Here is an 18,063-nt window from a genome sequence, read left to right as displayed (position 1 = left end):
CATTTTTGGCTAGTTACATAACTACTATGAGCTGCTGTTAATCTAAGTGTAAAACTAGTGCATTAGTGTATACGTTACTGGAGTCTGAGAAAGCTTAAATCAGCGTTATTAAGCACTATGATCTGGAATAAAAAGATCTATTAAGTATAACATTTTTATTGATTTTCTGCAGAGCAGCAGCGGAATATTAAGTTGTATTAAAATGTTCTTGTCCCTCCCATTTCAAACAAGCTTGAAATCTTGTGCAATCAAAGAAACTGTACATGCACTGGTGGGAAGGCCTTTGGCTGGATTACTCACTATTTAATGTAACTTTTATTATAAAATACGTATTTGGGGAAGATCCTCTAGGGCAGCAAGATTCATGCTGTGGGATTAGATGCATGCTGCCTTTATGAAGAGAAGAAAAGGATAGCATGTCTGGGATTAATAGCGTTTGGAGATTTTTCTCTCTCTGCTATTCACATTGCAGTCTCTGGATTGCCTCAAGGAACAGGAGTGTGAAAAGGGAAAATTTTGAAGAAACACATGATAAGGCATTTTCAGAAGGAAGGTACAATGTAAGAACGGCTCATGTGGTTCAGATCAAAGCCCAGCAAGCCTAGTATCCTGTCTCTGCGGAAACTTAGAGCAGATTCCTAGGGAACACTATCAGAATGGGGCCAAGAAACAGTGATACTTTCCCAGAATACTTTCTGCTTCCAAGAAGGACTTCCTGAGCCAAAAGTGGTGTCTTTTGTCTTTGATATCCCTCGGTGGACTTTCCTTCCATGAAGCTGTAGAGTAGCTCTTTGAACTCACATGAGGGAGTCTGTGTTTTGCATTGTGGTTGCTTCTCTAGACTTTAGCTCTTACTGTTGGGCAAAGTTGTCTTCTTCCTGCTATTTTTGTATTTCAGGGTTTATGACAATCATAGCCAAAAAAGCAATGCCCCAGATTTGCCGCAGAAGGCCAGCTAATTGTGATTGTTAGTCTTTTCCTTAACAGAAAATTATGTCCATAGGTGTTCAGTATTCTATATATTAGAATAGAGCTGGGCCCTGGGGGTGTTTTATTCTTTTTTTTAATTCATATTTTAGTTTGCTTTTATTCTGCCTCAACTGTGGATTAACCTTGCTAAGACAGTTATTGGGGGTCTCAGCGTGGTAGTTTTCATTGCTTATCGTGAGGCAGGATAGCAGCTCGGTTTGCAGGGTGAATGATGGAGGAGGACAGAAGGGCAGGGGCAAGGAACGGAGCAGGACCTCTCAGGTCACACTGAGCCAAGATGACCGAGATGAATGTCCAGACTGCTACAATAAACCTGGCTGCAGTGTGGAGAGAGCACAGGCGGTGTCTAGTGTATGCTTTGGTCCTATTCATTATTCTATTGTTATGGGACTGGAATAGGATCCTGCAAGTTTTGATTCAGTTTTTGCTTAATTTCATAAAATCACTGCCAGCAGTTTTCAATATTGCACCGAAAAGTGTTCCCAACTTGTGGACCAGCTCTAAATGCTGTCTTTGCTACAGTTACCTTGTTACATGTGCTAAGTCACTTAAACACTCTATTATGAACCCAGATGCCCTTTCTAGCCCATCGCTGCTCTCAGTCATTTGCAACAGATAATTACCTCGGTTTCCCCATCATTGCCATGGGGTCACTGAGGACAAGAATAACAAATATACCTAGCAGGAAAGCAGGGATGGGAAAGACCTGTAACATCCTGAGTGTCGAGTCCAGAGTAGGAGTCTGAGACACAGTCAGTCATCTGGACGTGTTCTTCCTGGCTGGTGTTTCTGTGCTCTGCAATGTGTACAAAGCCAGAAGTTCACTCACTTGTTCTCATTGTTTAACTTCTGTTGCATTTTCTTCCTTTGTTTCAGCTCAAAAAGAAGCAGGTCTATGTTGAGAAGGTGGAGAAGATGCAGCAGGCCTTGGTTCAGCTGCAGGCAGCATGTGAGAAACGGGAACAGCTGGAACATAGGCTGCGGACCCGGCTCGAAAGAGAACTGGAATCTCTCCGGATGCAGCAGGTACCCGCTGTTTCCCGGTGCCATACTAGGCTTCTTGTAGGATTGTACACTATAACCTGCACCACACATAAAAGAAGGGCAGTGTTTTTTTCCATCTTGTAAAATTAACACATTTTTTCTTTTGGTAGCTAGAATCATGGATTTGCTGGCCATTGTATTGTTTTTACTTGATTTAATTCTTCCATTCCAGCCAGAAAATTTAGGTAAGAGAGCAACAGGGAATCCATCATGTGACAAGATTCAGACATAGCCGTATAGCTAGATGGTGTTCTAGCTTTAAGTAACCTGATTATATTTACTTTTAAATTATTTTAAAAATACTGTTCACAGTTTGAGATTTTATATAAAATTCATTAACAGCTGGCCTGAAAAGAGGCCCTTCAAAAAGCTTTTGCATTTAAAAAACCCAAACAAAACCAAAACAGCAAAACCAATTCTATAAATGCAGTTGATGGAAACGGATGGGAGCTTCACGTAGAGTATATTCTTACGATTGTAACGTGAGTCTTTTTCAGTGAAAAGAATGAATGAGAAGTAGATTGTGCAGCAGTGTTATGAATTGAATGTGAAGTTTTAGTTTTATTTCAACCTATGTCAAACATAGGTGAACTGTCGGGTTTGTAAATTTTGCTGGAAATAGAATGCAGGCCTTTGTTCTAAATCGCATTTAGTTTCAGGTTATGTTTATCCCCCAGCTTCCACCTCTGCATAGGAATGGATATTTAAATCTGACTTGTATTTTTGTATTGGTTTTAGTAGGAGTTATAGTAATTTGATAAACTTTTCTGTGTTACCTGTGGAAGATTAAGTACTCCGAACCCCACAATTTTTGACATTGAGCCTGAGTCAATGCAAAAAAATAGCTTTCTTGTCATGGTTAAGAATTCTGAGCTGAACATAAAGTAGCTTGTCTGCCCAATTTATTTTCTTTTAAACTATTTTTTTTTTATTTTTAAGTCAAATATCCTGCCAATCCCAGATGAGACTTCCATATAAAACTATGCATTTTATCCGTTGAACTGTTAGCTCAGCAAATCTCCACTCTTTCTTGTTTTGAAAGGGAACGCTGCCTGTCTTCCAAATCTTACTTTAGAACTGAATTATTTTTAATCCCCAGCTACTTAATCCACAGGTATACACTGATCATATTGATTTAATAACCAAATCCTTTAAAAATATTTTGGATGTTGGTTTTTTTTTAAAGATGTGGTAACTCTTGTATACTAGTTAGTGTTTTGCTGGAACAGTGTTGGAAGTAAGTCTCTGTTACTTTAAGCATTATGGATGGGCTGTAGATATCAGACCTGAATAGCATGATCTAGCTCTCGGGCGCACATGTGGGGCTTTGCACATGGAAAAAGGCCTTAAGAGTATTTTCCGTCTCAGGTATTTGCTTGTTAGTATCGACCAGCTCTGGAGTGGCACCAGGAAGCACCACTAACTCTAGCACGGGTGCTGTGAGTTAAGCTGTCTTTCTTGGGAGCAGTGCTTGATGTTTTATGACTTTTGAGCTTCAACATTTGGAAAACAGAAGCAGCCTTTCTTGCATTATGCGAGCTTGTTTCCTGGTTTTGACAGAGTGAGGCTGAACTGCCCCTGCAGATGTTTCTGATGGAGCTCTAAAGCAGACCATTACCATCACCTGGTCTGCCCAGCATGGCATAGGCCACTGCATTTCACTCTGGGGGGGTTCTTGCGTCAAGCCAGTGCTGCTCTGGACCAGCCTCTGTCCTTCAGACAAAAAGCCAACAAACCAACCCTGAGTCTTACAGATGCATCCTGAGACGACAACTTTTTTTTTCTTTTTGCTTTTGGAAACCAGCGTCAGGGTACATCTCAGGCTGCCAACGTCTCGGAGTACAACGCCACGGCGCTTATGGAACTCCTGCGCGAGAAGGAAGAAAGGATTCTTGCTCTGGAAGCTGACATGACCAAGTGGGAACAGAAATACCTGGAGGAGAGTGTGATGAGACAGTTTGCTTTGGATGCAGCTGCAACTGTGGCTGCTCAGAGGTAAATGAGACTTTTCATAGTACAGGGATTATTTTCTTTTTCCAGTTGAATGTCATATTTCCCACCAAGGAATGTTGTCATACCACCCTCCCATGATACCTCGCCTTGTGGTCTGAGCGGCTTCTCAGACTTCTGCATGCAAATGGAGCTTGGCTGCTTTTCCTGGGAGCTGTGCAATTGCCAACAATTAGAAACTTTTTTCCAGAGGAAGATTCCTCTACATGCAGGAGCCATTTTCCAGACTAGAATTGTTCTGAGCCATTCCTAGAAGCTGTTGATTCAAAAATAGGTGTATGAGAAGGGTTTTGTTTTTTTATTTTTTTGAACAGGAATCAGTCCTTGCTGAAGTCATGTGAGATGGGGTAAGCTTGGTGATTCACATCATTCACCCTGAATGGCTTACTTGTTCTCCAGAATGTTTTTGCAAATTACTTTGTGGCATTGTCCTCAACATGGTTACTAACCAGAAACATCTATTAGGAAATTCTGCTCAAAACATTCTGCTGTGTATGGAGAGCACTGCTTGTGGGGGTGGGAAGTGAAGGGTGTCTGAAATTTGGTAACAAGCTCACATTCCAAGACAACTGTACGGAAACACTTATTATGGCTGTAAATAGGCCCAAGTGCTTCAGCTAGTTGGTAAACAAGAGCTGTTATTGGAGTGCAACTCTTCAGCGTTAGGTATTGCTTACATATAACTTCATTGCTCACTAGTTTCTGGTTCTTGACAGCAGATTTTATTTTAGATTGTTTCATGAACCAGATTCAAATAGGGATGTTATCATAACTGGCTTCCTAGCTCGTAAGATCATACTAGAATTACAGGGGTAAAGTTGCAGATCTGCTGTGTTAGCATTTAAAGACTTATCTTATCTTGCTCCAGAAACAGGCTGTTATTTTAGGGTATTGATGCTTCTTGTGCACTGTTTTCTGCCTCCCCAGAGAGTCTCTAAAGGCTCTTGCTACTGCTTGTCCTTAGAGGCCATGTTATATTTTCAGCGTGCGCTGATAAGTAGGAGTCTGGTCTATTGTTTATCATGGAGTGAGAGGGGATGTGTTAGGCCTGTTCAGGTTTTGTTAAATGAACAAGAATGCCTTCCAGTCAGGAAAGGGCCAACCTCTGTTTTTCCATTTCCTTCTAGCTGCTTCTCCCCTAAAAGAGAGTATTCCGTTAGTGTCAATACTTCTGCAAGTTTATATGCAGTTGGCACCTATAGTATCTCCTTCAAAAATATAGGCTGTGAGGGATTCCACTAATTTCAGTGGCAACCTCATCTACACTGTGCACAAACTTCTTTCCCTTTTCTTTGATAGTGGAAAATAGCATCCCTTAGGAAGTTGAGGTTGCAGGAAGGATGCTTTTCAGCACAGGCAGGAATCTGGGTCAGGGTAGGTTTCTTTGATGAGTGACCTTCTTATGCCCTTCACATGGGTGCTTTGCTGTTCCTGATCTGAACTTTTGCAGAGTTAAAGATACATTTACCAGACAGTTCTTAGACCTGCTGAGTCTGAGAGAACAGATTTCTCATTACAATGAATTGGAGCTCTTGGTAACTCCAAATATTTTTTTGTGTTTGTTTTTTTCTAATTATGTTAATGCATAGCTATGTCAGTAACATGCTTTTAATGTTATGAGACATGCATTGATACAGAGCGTAGCACAGTGACTTTGTTCTGACTGAACAGCAACAAGTAGAATGAAATACTCATTATGTTTTGGTTAGAGGACTGAACAACTATCACAGTGTTAACATCAGGCACTATATGGAATCAGTCTAAAACTGTTTTCAGCCCACTCCAAGTTTTTTGGACCAAGCTGCTTAGGATTGCTTAAGAAACTTCCATGCCTAGTTCCCTTTGATACTCAGATTCCCTGTATGATACTGTTGGAAGGGGAAGGGAAAAAGCTTTATATCTGAAGTGAAGTTTGTGCTGTTTCAATTGAAGAAAAGTGCCGAGTGTTCTATACCATCCTTCCCCCTCCCCATGTCCTTGGATTTGCCTCATCGATCAGTTTACAATAGTACAGTGAATCAGTTAGATCATAGACTGGCCCGAGATGGACAGTAAATTGACTATTGTTGTAATGACTTGCATATTTTTGTAATCCTTCTTTCATTAGGACTGGGAGCTGGATTTTTGGAAGACACTGAGCCAGCCTAAACTCAAAAAAAGTGGATATTCTTTTTTGTTACTTTTGAGCAATAATTTTGTGCTGCTAGGAGGAAAGCAGCAAACTTAGCTGGTCCTTCATCTGCTCTACTGCTTGTTCTCAGGGACACAACAGTGATCAGCCACTCGCCTAACCCTAGCTATGACACCTCGCTGGAAGCTCGCATTCAGAAGGAGGAGGAAGAGATCCTGCTTGCCAACAGGAGGTGTCTTGACATGGAGGGAAGGTAAAATGCAGTTTGGTCCTATCTGGCTTCTTTAGGACAGGGATTTTAAATTAATTGTCTGGGTAGACGCCTCAGAACCAGAAATTCTTGTGTCTTCACCAGCAGCAATGATGTAGGATGCCAGACGCTCATTTGACCAAGGAAGTATCTACATAGCAATCCAAAACCTGTCTTGATACTGAGGGCTAATGCAAAAAAGTCGTCTTAGATTTTTTTGTATCTAGCTTGTTCCTCTTCTCTCTTCAGGGCATCTTCATCAGACCCCAGGCTCCAGACACCTCTTAACAGTCTCACAGAACTGTTTTCCATGGGGTTAGGTCCAGTGCAGACTCGCCAAAGTGTGTTAATCCTCTTCTTTCTGTTGGTCTCATGTCCTGCCCATAACGCTCAGCTTTGTCTCAAAGCCCCTTCCATGGCTGTTTAGAGCAGCTTCCAGTAGCCAAAGGTGGGTGGGTATCGCTGTGCCATTCTCTCATGCATGTATACAGGAAGTCTCATGCATGATCTGCTCTGGTGGGCCCAGTGAACCGCTGGTATTCAGGGCAATAAGCTCACTGGCATCCTCTCTCTGCCTCCCCAAATGCCTAAGGAAGCCCTAGTCACAGCCATGGCGGCGTTGAGGCCTCCGTCCAAGGAGATAGGAGTACAAGTACATTGTTCTTCTTTGTACTTCTCAAAAAGGATTAAGACTCTGCACGCTCAGATCATTGAGAAGGACGCCATGATCAAAGTCCTGCAGCAGCGCTCCCGGAAGGAGCCTGGTAAGACAGACCAGCTCTCCTCAATGAGACCCGCCAAGTCGCTGATGTCCATTTCGAACGCTGGCTCGGGCTTGCTGTCCCACTCGTCAACACTGAGCAGCACTCCCATCCTGGAGGAGAAGAGGGAGGACAAGAGCTGGAAAGGCAGCCTAGGTAATTTTTAAATAACAGTGGCAATTCAGATTTGCGAGTCACTGTTTAGAGGGGAGGCAGGAGCAGCAGAAGGAAGAGGGTGTTTTGGACAGACAGATCAGCTGGCCTAGCGTGGCAGTAAAGCTGACTGCAAGCGAGATGGGACACATTTGGAACAACTGCTTGTTTTAATCACTTTTGGGAAATAGCGACTTCTGATGTCCAGGCTCTGTCATTAAAATATGTAAGCCTTTATTCCCAATTTGGTACCTGATTTTAGGGATATTTGAGATACAGTTTTCAGAGTTCCCAAGCGCTTGCTTTCAGCTGGGTTGTTACAGCTGTCTGAAGGTGTAAAGTCTCCTTGAATAGGAGCAGAGATACTAATCAGGATTGCTATCCTGTAGTGTTGTGCCTGCACTAACATGACTCCTGTCTGGAATGGCTCGACACCATTGTTCAGAGAAAATGAGTTGTATCAAAGCAAATCTTAGATGATTATTTTTTTTCTGGGGGGAAGTTAGGCCCAAAGGCCCTCCCTATGAGACTAAAAGACCCTGAAATGTAAATGAGAATCTGTTCCAGCTGATTTCAGAGTGTGCAGGTTTACCCTGCCATAGATGGGCCACTGCTTAGAGACAGGGAAGTAAGGTGTTAGTGCCCACTTGCGTATCTTTGCATGCAGCAACATGAGGATACTGCTATTCTTCAGGTACTTCAGCACCCAGTGGTGAAAGGTGCTATAGATAGGTAAATTAGTGCTGTCTGCTGAAGCATGGAGCACTTTTCCAGATCCTAGAGCAAGTACTCCAGAGGGGTGCAGAACTTCTAACAGTTAGTTTTCTGGGATTGTGAAATTTCCTTCCCTTTTTCCACAAAGGTGTTCTGCTGGGAACAGAATATCGCTCCGAATCCATTCCCTCCACCCCCTCTCCTGTCCTTCCTTCCACACCGTTACTGTCAGCCCACTCGAAAACAGGCAGCAGAGACTGCAGCACCCAGACTGACCGGGGGAACGAACAAAGCAAAGATCCACCTTCCACTGCGGCTCCCACACCAGGACGACTCCCCAGTACCAACCTGGGCTACAGTGCAGACAAAACAGGTAACAAAGCTCAGCTGCTCTCCCAGAGGGGCCCCTGCCACTGACTCGCCATCTGCTCTGTGGGGCAGGCCCTGCCGTCCCTTTTTCCATTCAGGAAAACTGGGTTTAGTTTTTGTGAGGACAGATGGGTTTCAGAGGCAAGCTTGACAATGTTCTGAGGGGTCTCAGACGCTCTGAAGGAAAAAAAAAAACCTTAAGAGTGGTAGCATAAGCATGGACACACTGGGTAGAGAGGTATAGCGAGATTTAAGAATTGGAGCAGGTATATGCAAGTCCCAGGATAGTCTCTGAGTCAGTGTCTCCTCTGAAGTAAATTGTGAGTAGCATGTGGGGTTTAAACGGCGTATGAAAACAGGCTGTAGAAACTGGCCATTGCATTTTAGTGGGTATTCAAAGCCAAGTGGACTCAGATAAGGGGGAGGACGAAGAAGGGAAGGTAGCTATCGTGATAAAGCTGTCTCGTTATTGTACTGTCCCAGTCGCAGGGCCGATGGTTGAGTCCCCATCCCTGGAAGTATTTAAAAAACGGGTAGATGAGGCACTTAGGGACATGGTTTAGTGGGCATGGTGTTGTTGGGTTGACGGTTGGACGCGATGATCTTGGAGGTCTCTTCCAACCTTAATGATTCTATGATTCTATGACTTCAGCGTTGGCACAAGTAGCTCTAGTTGACAGTGACTGTCACAGAAGCTGAATTTGCTTCCCACAGAGCTCCGAGCTGGCAAGAGCTGCTCATTTTCCAGCCCACTCTGCCAAATCAATGCAGATTACACAACCTTGCCTCTTCTACTTACAGACGCATTACAATTATGTTGTTCTTTATGGAAGAGTGAATTTGGTTGGTCTGCTGTGCATCTTGCCCATGCTATGCTATTTAATGGGTATTGAGGGAGACAGGGGAACAGGTTTTGTGGTGAAAGTCTACACTGACTACGTTGGTTTAAATGCAGTCACTCCAGTTTTATATGTCATTATGTATCACTGGGAGATACCCAAAGGGAATTTGATAAAATATCTTTATTTGTCTGGCTACATAGATGAAGAATTGAATTTTTTTAAATGAAGTAAGGAGTTGTTAGCTGTCTTTTGGCCAATGATAGAAGATGACTTTTAAAAATGTTAATGTCATTTTTCTAACCTCATTGAAGTTACAGCTTTGATTGTCTGTCTCTTGTTTTTCCTCATCATGTAGATGGGCCACTCTTCCACTCCAGCACTCTTGAAAGAAAAGCCCCTGTTCAGACCATGGGGCAGGACCTCCCAGATGGAGAGATGGTAGAATACCTCATCTGAAAGGCTGTACCAGGATCTGAGCTGGGATACAGTAGCAAGAAATTTTTAAAAGACATTTTTATTGGGAAAAAATTGTAGTACCTGAGTAATAAAAGAACACTCAGCTGTTTGCTCTTGTATATTATGTCTCAAAAGTATGGACAGGTTAATTTATAATTTGTTCTAAATTATAAAAAACCCGTAACACTTGTTATTTGAAAGTTTCCCCCTTTATTTTTTAAATACTGGATCTGGTAACATCTGGAGAAAAAACAACAACTTAGATGCACTACCTTTGATATTTCATTTCAGTATTTTTAAAGTCTCTTAAACAGAAGTACCTACTGTCACAGCTGTTGGTTAAATGTCTAGCTTGGACGCAGTAAGGTGAGCATAATGGCCTTATAATGATCAGAACCAGGGACTTAGTTGTGAGCATCACTTAAAGGTTTTAGAATGCAGGTGTTCTGAGAAACTTTTATAAATTTGAGCTGTGATCAAGGGAGATTTCTCTTTACACTCAGCGTAAGAACTCAGAATAGGTATTTCACATTCATAGGCTGGAAAGATTTCCGTTTTCAGTGTGGTAACATTCTTTTTTTTTTTTTTCTTTTTCCCAAATTGTCTTATTTCTTTATTAAAAAAATGACTCCGGTGATTAATGTCGCATTTCACATTTTTAGTTTCATTGAAAGATTTGCCACACTTTTATACTTAAGTACTTTTTCAATAATTTATACAGTGGATAGTAAATAATATATTGCATTCATGTTTTACGTAAATTAAAAAAGGAGAGTTTACAGGCTCAGTCCTGATCTATTAGATCAGATTTCTGCCATTGTAATTCCATTGGCTTTAGTGGAACTACTCCAAATTTACCGTAGTGCAAGTGGCAAGCCCTGTTGCTTTTCAGTGTTAGCAACTAAATCTACTGCATCTGTGGAGATCTTTCTCCGTAGCAGATTCTTCTGTATTTCAAATGCCCTTCTACTTTGTATGTCCTTCCTTCTCGGAGATGCTAGATTCTTTTTCATATAGCAAAGCCTCAGAGGTAGAGCTTTAAAGAGGAGCTCGGTGTAAAGTTTAAGATGGCGAATTCTCTCCTTCCAAAATATTTTTTTTTTCTTCATCTAACTGGAGAGGGCAGCTTAAAGAATGTCCCAGAGGCATTACAGAAGAAAATTACACATTTAAGTCATCAGGTTCACTTTCAGATTTTTGGGAGCTAGCACAGATGCAGCAATGCTCTGGTTGTAGATGCCATAAGGAGATATTAAGACCAATAGAAGTAAGTGAGTATTTTTTGTTACTGTCTTTGCATTTTATTAAAACACTTCAATATTAATTTCTGTTAAAAACTACTTTTTTTTTTTTTACTTGAATGTTAAAATATTTAATTAGCCAGTGGTCGCATGTTGGGAACCTGGCTAGTCTCAGCTTTCTGCGCAGCATTAGAGTAGCCAGATTTTCATTTCAGATCATTTCACCCCAGAAATAAGGAAAGTCAGCAATTAATCATCAAACAGCTAGTGAATGTCCTCAATTCCTACTTAGATGACACTGTTTATACGGTGTGCAATTGAAACGGCCTTACCAGATCAACAGATGTAACATGAATTTCACAATGGAGGTGAAAGGAGGTGCCTTCTGTCTGCTGCACGGGTGCCTTGGCGGTGCCTAAAGATCAGCTGTGAGCTGGATTCTGTTTGTCTTCTAGTGATGATCACGTGAAAACCAAGGAAAACACTTCCCATCATTTCCAGCAGATTTGCTGCTTGTTAGTGTTCTTCAGGCTACATTCCTAGACCCACAGAAGTTAGAGATGGCAAAATGGATATGGTAAGATACGAACTAAGTCTAAATAGCCTGGCTTTACCAGTGACTGCTCTAACAGGCAGCACAAACTGCCTTCCATCACCACTACTTAAGACATTTCAGAGCTGCACTCTAAGGCTTTAACTGTCTCTGCCATCTGGGACAACATCTTTCTGCACAGTGCGGTAGACCTTCCCTAAGTGTATTCTAATAATCTGTCTGAATTAGTTCTCCACTCTTTTCTAGACAAACTGTTCACAGCTTCTTTGTTCTCATCCCTGAGGATGTCTTACATTTATTTCTCTTGGCTTAATTCCATCCCATTATATGAAGTAATGCCCACTCTGGATGATTTGAAGTGATTTCTCTTCCTTCTCCACAGTTGTTGGAAATGCAGGAGAAGCTTTTCTCATTAGCTCAAGGTGTCCATTTTTCTGCCATTTCAGCATAATTTTCTGTAGTATATTTTGTGGTTTGGGCTTAGAATGAGCAATAAGGGAGATCAAATGCCATTGAGTGTCTGTGTGAGAGAGGGGAGAGATGTTTGCTTTTCTGTTCTTTTGAAGTCAGGAAAAATTGTATTCCATCTTTACAAGTACTTCTCAGCAGTAGGAAAGAAGATTTGCAACTGTAGGGCTCTAGATAAACAGTTCCAACTCGCTTGATTCACATTAGTTCTAAAACGTCTAGGAAAATTTGGATCCTTTGCAGATAAAATCTGTTTTAGAAAACTGATTTTCCCCAATCAGTATCGGCTGTTCAGCTGGACTAGGTAAAAATAATTTGTTTATCCTCCTTGCAGCTCATTGTTTTCAAACTGAATGCCTCTGTAATTATTTTCACAAAGAAAAAAGGACATAATAGCTTTCTGTGAATAAAACACAGATTATGGACAGCAACTGTCTCCTCCAAAAATGGAAGCCAGGTGGTCTCTGACAGTCCAAGCCATCGGGATTGCAGGAGCCTTAGCAGTTCTATGGACGTGGAAGTAAATTTGGAAGAAGATGGTGCAGTTTTACATTGTTTAGGTCAGGTTCTTTGCCCTATTTTGTAGTTTTGATTTCTTCCAAAGGCAAAACTCCCAAAACTTTTTGACGTGGATGTTTGAGGTCATCTTCATGGGCTGACAAACTAGGGGCCATCAGGAATGTATTCTTTCCCTCGAGCTTCCTCAGAGCCATCCTGATGTGAATGTAAAAGAGCTGCTTGCTCTGAGGAAGATGTGTACTATAGTCTTCAGTCTCTCTGTACAGATTTTTATTTTGTTTTCAAACAGAAACCGCTTTAAGGAGACAAACTGCACACCTAGTTCCTTTTCCTTCTGTAGAGCTTATTTCTAGTAGAAAGTGATTTTTAACACAATGATTGCAATGACCTTCTTTGCAAACCAAAATTTTAGACTAAGAGTTTTTCTAAACTCGGGTATTAGAAGCAGAATTGTAGCTTTTATAAAGAAAGCCACATATTCTTCTTTGTAGAGCAAAACAAGAAAATCAAGTTTAGTTATTTTTCCTCTTTCCTTTCACTGCTTACAGAATGACCAAACTCACAAGTCCTTCCCTTGGGTGGTTCCTTTGGGATTTGACGGCTCAGGGAACTGCCTGAGACCTAGAGGCTTTTGTTCCCATCTGGCCCGATGTCATTATTAACTTCAAATAGCTCCTACCCGGCAACTCTTGTGGGGTCTAGAGCAGCAATTTTCGGTCTGTGGTCTAAGGACTCGTGGGGATCTCTGAGTTGCTCCTCAGGAGGCTGCAAAGGGTGGCTGAGGTCAGCAAGTACTGACTTGAATTTCAGGGGGCTGAAATTCTTTATGCGTGGTCTCTGCCTCTGTTGGCAAGTTCGTAGAGTGAGAGGCTGAAAACTGGCATTAGCTTTGCTTTGTTTTTGAGGCTGCCTGAGTGAGGGCACTTGCGGAGTTTTAGGCCAGAACCATTTCCAAGGACACCTCCTGCTCCAGGAGCCCACACCGATGACCAGCACTGCATGAGACGTGTAACAACCGCACCCCGTGAGCCGTGACACCCGTACAGTGAATCCCGACAACCGTGGCCAGACGATGTGCTTTTTCCATTGCTTATAAAATGGTGGCGATATAAACGCAGTGCAGTCAGGGCGAGCAAAACCCTGGGGGTAATTTGGCTTTCTCTCCCTCCCCATGAGGGCTGGCACAGGTTAGCCCGGGGTTCACTGTGCTTCTTCACGCCGCGGCCGATGGTTTTGCTCCGTGGCAGGGGTGGGGGGCTGTGGGGAGGGGGGCCTCTTTTCATGTATTTGTATAGGAACTCTTTTTTAAAAGCTAGCATTTTTATGTCTAGAAAGTAAAAAGACATTGTAAAATGTAATTGTACTGTATTTATGAAGAAAATACATTTCTTTTCAAAAAGATCTTATCCTAAGTTGGTTTTAGAGTCTGACTTCCAACATCACCTCTTAGGCTTTCGGAAGCGTTGAAACCCGTCTGTTTCGCACTGTGCTGTCCAACTATACCGTTAGGGCTGCTAAACTACTGAGATTTAAGAAAAAGGCGACCACCTGCCCTCCTAACTCGAGCAGAACCTGCGTTGCTCCACGTCCTGAAGTATTTGAACACTTGATTTCTTTCAGCTTGGGCTCTGCACAGGATCCGAAGTGGAGATGCTGAAACATCTGGAGAGCAGTCTGGAGCAATGTAGCTTCCAAGCCTTGCCTCCGGGGAGAGCTGGGAAATGGCGGCCCCTTTGCTTTGACCGTGGAGCAGGGTTCATCCCCGAGAGAGGCGTCGCTCAGGACTCCTGTCCTGTCATTTAGGTCTCTTCCATTTGTAGAGGAGGAGCTCTGGGGGGCAAATGGCTTCACCCTTTCAGCAGGGTTGTGGTCTAAAAGGGGAGAAATGAGTGACTGGTTAGCTGCTTCTCTTTAGGATCCAAAATATCAAAGCCTAAATTAAAATACTAAAAGTTTGCCATTTCACAGCCTTAGAAAATGTGTCAAGAGAATGATCTTTCCTATATAAATCTATATTGAAGTGAATCGTGGATTATTTTTTCCTCTTTATTTAAACCATCAAGTTTATTTTGTAATTCGTGACTGAACTGTTTTGTAATTCAGCTGTTGAAACTGCCCTAAAGTCTTTGAAGATTATGGCAGCTTTAATTCTAGGAAAGAAAACAAAACAGTAAGTGTAAATATGCACTGAGAGGTCCTGTACATGTCTATCGTTACGTTTGTAGTTAGCTATAAAAATATTTTGTGTGTTTTTAAAGAATGGATCCTGTGTTTTCAATTTTTTTCCACTGATTTGCTTGTTTTGCAGTAAATTCTCTTAGTATGAAACCCTTATTGATTATAAAACAAAACCAGTCTTCACCTTATCTAGTCCTCGCTGCTGCTTGGCCTCTGTCTTTAAGTTTTCAACTCCTAATTGGAGATTTTGCAGGATAAAATAATTGTTCGTTCCAGTCTCTTCCCTTAAGCATCACTTTTTTATTTTTTCCTCTGACCGGCCCTGCAGCTGCACCCAACACTGCACGCTTTCGCACCTTTTTAATAATCAGATTAACAACGCTTGCTTACCGTAACTTTGAGCTGCGGTGACAGTGCCAGTCATCTCTCCTTTGACAGCTGGACCGTTTTTCAGATGTCTAAGGGTAACGGCACGTGAGTAGCCTGCAGTCATGTGAGTATTTTCTACATCAAAGTCTTCAACAGACCAATGTGCTTTTTGTTCATATATTTTTGGTGCCTTTTGTTGCCTCCAACTTCTCCTCCCTTTCGCGTCGTGCTGTTGGGGGGAAGGAGCAGGGATTGCTGGGAAGCTGGTTGAAAGTGGTCAGCCTTGATGCATTTTCACTGTTGACTTCCGAAACGGATCTTGACGTAGTTGTAGCCTCCCCTGGTTGCCAGTGCTGTAATAAAGACCAGCTTGACAAATCCGGGGGCCAGTGGTCAGTTTAGCACATACATCCCCTACGCTCTCAGGCCTTTTGATGTTGTTTCTATAAATCTCTCTGGCATGCCAGAGTAGAAACAAGACGACCGAAAAAAAACCCCAGCCAGACAAAAAAAAACCCCAAACAGCTACAGAAGCTTGCTAATAGCTGGCTTATTTAACAAAACAACTGTGGCCCATCTGCAAACTGGTGTGAGCGGAGTGTTTGGACATTTCGCAACGCCCCTGGTAGCACGAGGGGCCGGTCAGCGCAGCTTCAGCCCAGCCGCCTGCCGGGAGAGGAGGCTGGAGCGAAACACCCACTGAAGACAGCCTGCGAAGATCCGACCACGGCTCCGTGGGGAGCAGCGAGAAGCCACGCAGGGATAACTTGGGTTTTCATGTCCCCTTATCTTTCCTGGAAGCCTGTTGACCAGCCCGCTTGGACATAACCATCTACCAGAGGCAGTCCTGGGCCTTCCAGGTGGCTGGACAGAGCGCCAGCCCCCATCTGTTGCGTGGTAAAGACGTCTCCTTCAATCCCATCTCCTGCTACTCAGTGTGCCAAGATCTGGGGCTTAAAAGGGGAGAAAAAGATTAAAACGTTGCTTGTTTTGTTGTGTTTTTTTTCCCCCCTCTCAACTGGCTCAGCCTTTAAACGAAAAACCCCTTTGCTCCAAAGCCTAAGTGCGGCTCAGGTAGCAGCCAGTTGTTTCCCCGACAGCCCCGCTGCTCCCAGGGGCGCTGGAAGGCAGTGAGAAGCTAACGCAGCACGTTGTGAATACAGCGCGGTCCCGAGTGTTGCGCTACTGGATGCGCTGTTTTATTTATTGTAAAGCGTCGCCTATCATTGCTTTTAAATACCTACGAAGAAAAGCAAAATTCCATAATAACGCAGGACCTTTCTAGAGACAGCTCTCTGCCTCGCCTTCCCGCTCCCCAAGACAAACAAAATTTCAGCTTTTTATATATTCTGGAACATTTCTCTGAATTTTTTAAGGAAGAGTAATATAAAATGGCAGCAAGAGACTGGCCTCGTAAAGGTGCCTTTAAAGTGATATTTAGATATAGTGACATGTTTGAATGAGATAATCTTCACTTTGTATTTTGGAGGTAAACTTTAGAGGAAAATTTTCATTGATCCCTTGCCAAGAGGAGTACTAACCTTTTAAATATAAGGCCTTTGTATGTACACACACACACACGTAAATACATACAATATATGAAGGCTGGTAACTTTGAGAACCTCGTTGTGCAAGGTGAAATTTTCTTTTCATCCCTAGTCTTTTTTTAAACATAAATGGTCAGTTTTGGAACTTCATTATTTGCTGTTGCTGCATTTTAGAACTAAAAAATAATAAGAAAGAAACCCTCTTGTCTGCAGCATTTCAGTTCTTTATTTCACTATTTTGGGGGTGTTTTGGTTGCTTTTCCCTCGCTGATGGGCTGAAGCACAAGAGGACAGGACAAGGATTTGCCTCCTGCCGAAGGGGCATGTGGAGACTGGGCTATTGTGGCTATTCATGTGCTGAGCACGACCTGGGCTTCGTCCTCACTGAGCTGCAGTGCCCAGAGAAAGGTGCTTAGCAGCACACAACGTTTTTCCTCATTAGGTTTCAGTGTTAACAGGGCTCACCTGGGCTGCTTTTTTGCTCTGCTTCAGGCCTCATGCAGCATCACTGCGAGCACCCAGCGCAGACTCTGGGTCTGAACTACTTCCATTTGTTTCTTATTTTGAAAGGCATCGCATTCAGATCATGAGCGCTAGCATCAATTTTTATTAAATTACCATTTTTGGAGGTTGGTAGGAAGAAGCCACGCGCTGGGGCTGCCCGGGGCTGAGTCAGAGCCGTGCCATCCGGCAATGATGCTACACGGCTGCAACCCCAAAAGGACCTAGGTCTTTCTTCACCTCCAAACACCGCGGGCTTTTTTGTTTCCTTTGTTTGAAAGGGTTTGGGTTGTCTGTGACCACCCCGCAGGGAGAGGCTGTTCCCGGTTTGGGGAGAGGAACGCTTCTGCCTATTGCCCCGCTCGCGAAGTCCCAGCCCACGCCCCAGCCCCAGCGCTGTTTGCAGCAGAAGGAAGAAGAAACCGCAAGCATTTTCTTCCTGGAGCCAACCAGCATCAAAGGGGCAACCTCTGGCGAGGGCTGTGCGACCGCTGCGACTGGCATCCCGCGTGCTCCGGGAATGCAGCCCTTCAGCCCGTCCTCCTCTGGGAAAGCCCCTGGAAACGTGGTAGGTCAGTTGATGGTTTTTTTCTAGATAACCTTTCATCTTCGTTCAACTCGTTCCCAACCCTTTGCCTTCCCCACACAAAGCTGAGAGCAGTCCGCACCCTTTTATCATCCTCAAGAGCTTTCCTAGAGGGAAATATTTACCCTTTCAGTTCAGTTCCGTGATTAAATCCTGAGTTGATGGAAAGACCCCAGTGCTGAGCAAGCGCGAGGGAGCTGGTGTTCGAGCATCTCTGCTGCTTTCCAACCTGCAGCGACGGGTTCGGGGGCCGGGGGAGGCTGCCGGGTCTCCTTCCGGGGGGTTAATCAGGCAGTGAAACAAAGACTTCCCATCAAAGGTCATTTACAGAGCACAGGATTACGGTTTGCACAGGCTTTGGTTTTTTAAATGCTGAAGACT

The 18,063-nt window shown here is 43.2% G+C and overlaps 1 protein-coding gene across 1 annotated transcript in view; it reads left to right on the top strand.

The window, feature by feature from the left end:
* AMOT (angiomotin) overlaps positions 1-9,909 on the top strand; it is a 34,292-nt gene extending 24,383 nt beyond the window's left edge. The window contains exons 7-12 of the mRNA XM_009327844.1: positions 1,867-2,016; positions 3,839-4,029; positions 6,306-6,428; positions 7,110-7,342; positions 8,202-8,426; positions 9,620-9,909. Coding sequence (XP_009326119.1) covers positions 1,867-2,016; positions 3,839-4,029; positions 6,306-6,428; positions 7,110-7,342; positions 8,202-8,426; positions 9,620-9,720 — 1,023 coding nt within the window. The 3' untranslated portion in view covers positions 9,721-9,909. The remainder of the gene's footprint in view (positions 1-1,866; positions 2,017-3,838; positions 4,030-6,305; positions 6,429-7,109; positions 7,343-8,201; positions 8,427-9,619) is intronic.
* The last annotated feature ends 8,154 nt before the right edge of the window (positions 9,910-18,063 follow it).

This window comes from Pygoscelis adeliae, unplaced genomic scaffold (assembly GCF_000699105.1).
Source record: "Pygoscelis adeliae isolate BGI_AS28 unplaced genomic scaffold, ASM69910v1 Scaffold14, whole genome shotgun sequence".
Classification (NCBI taxonomy): Eukaryota; Metazoa; Chordata; class Aves; order Sphenisciformes; family Spheniscidae; genus Pygoscelis; species Pygoscelis adeliae.
The sequence above is the reverse complement of the archived record's forward strand: the minus strand, read 5'-3'. Positions and strand labels throughout refer to the sequence as shown.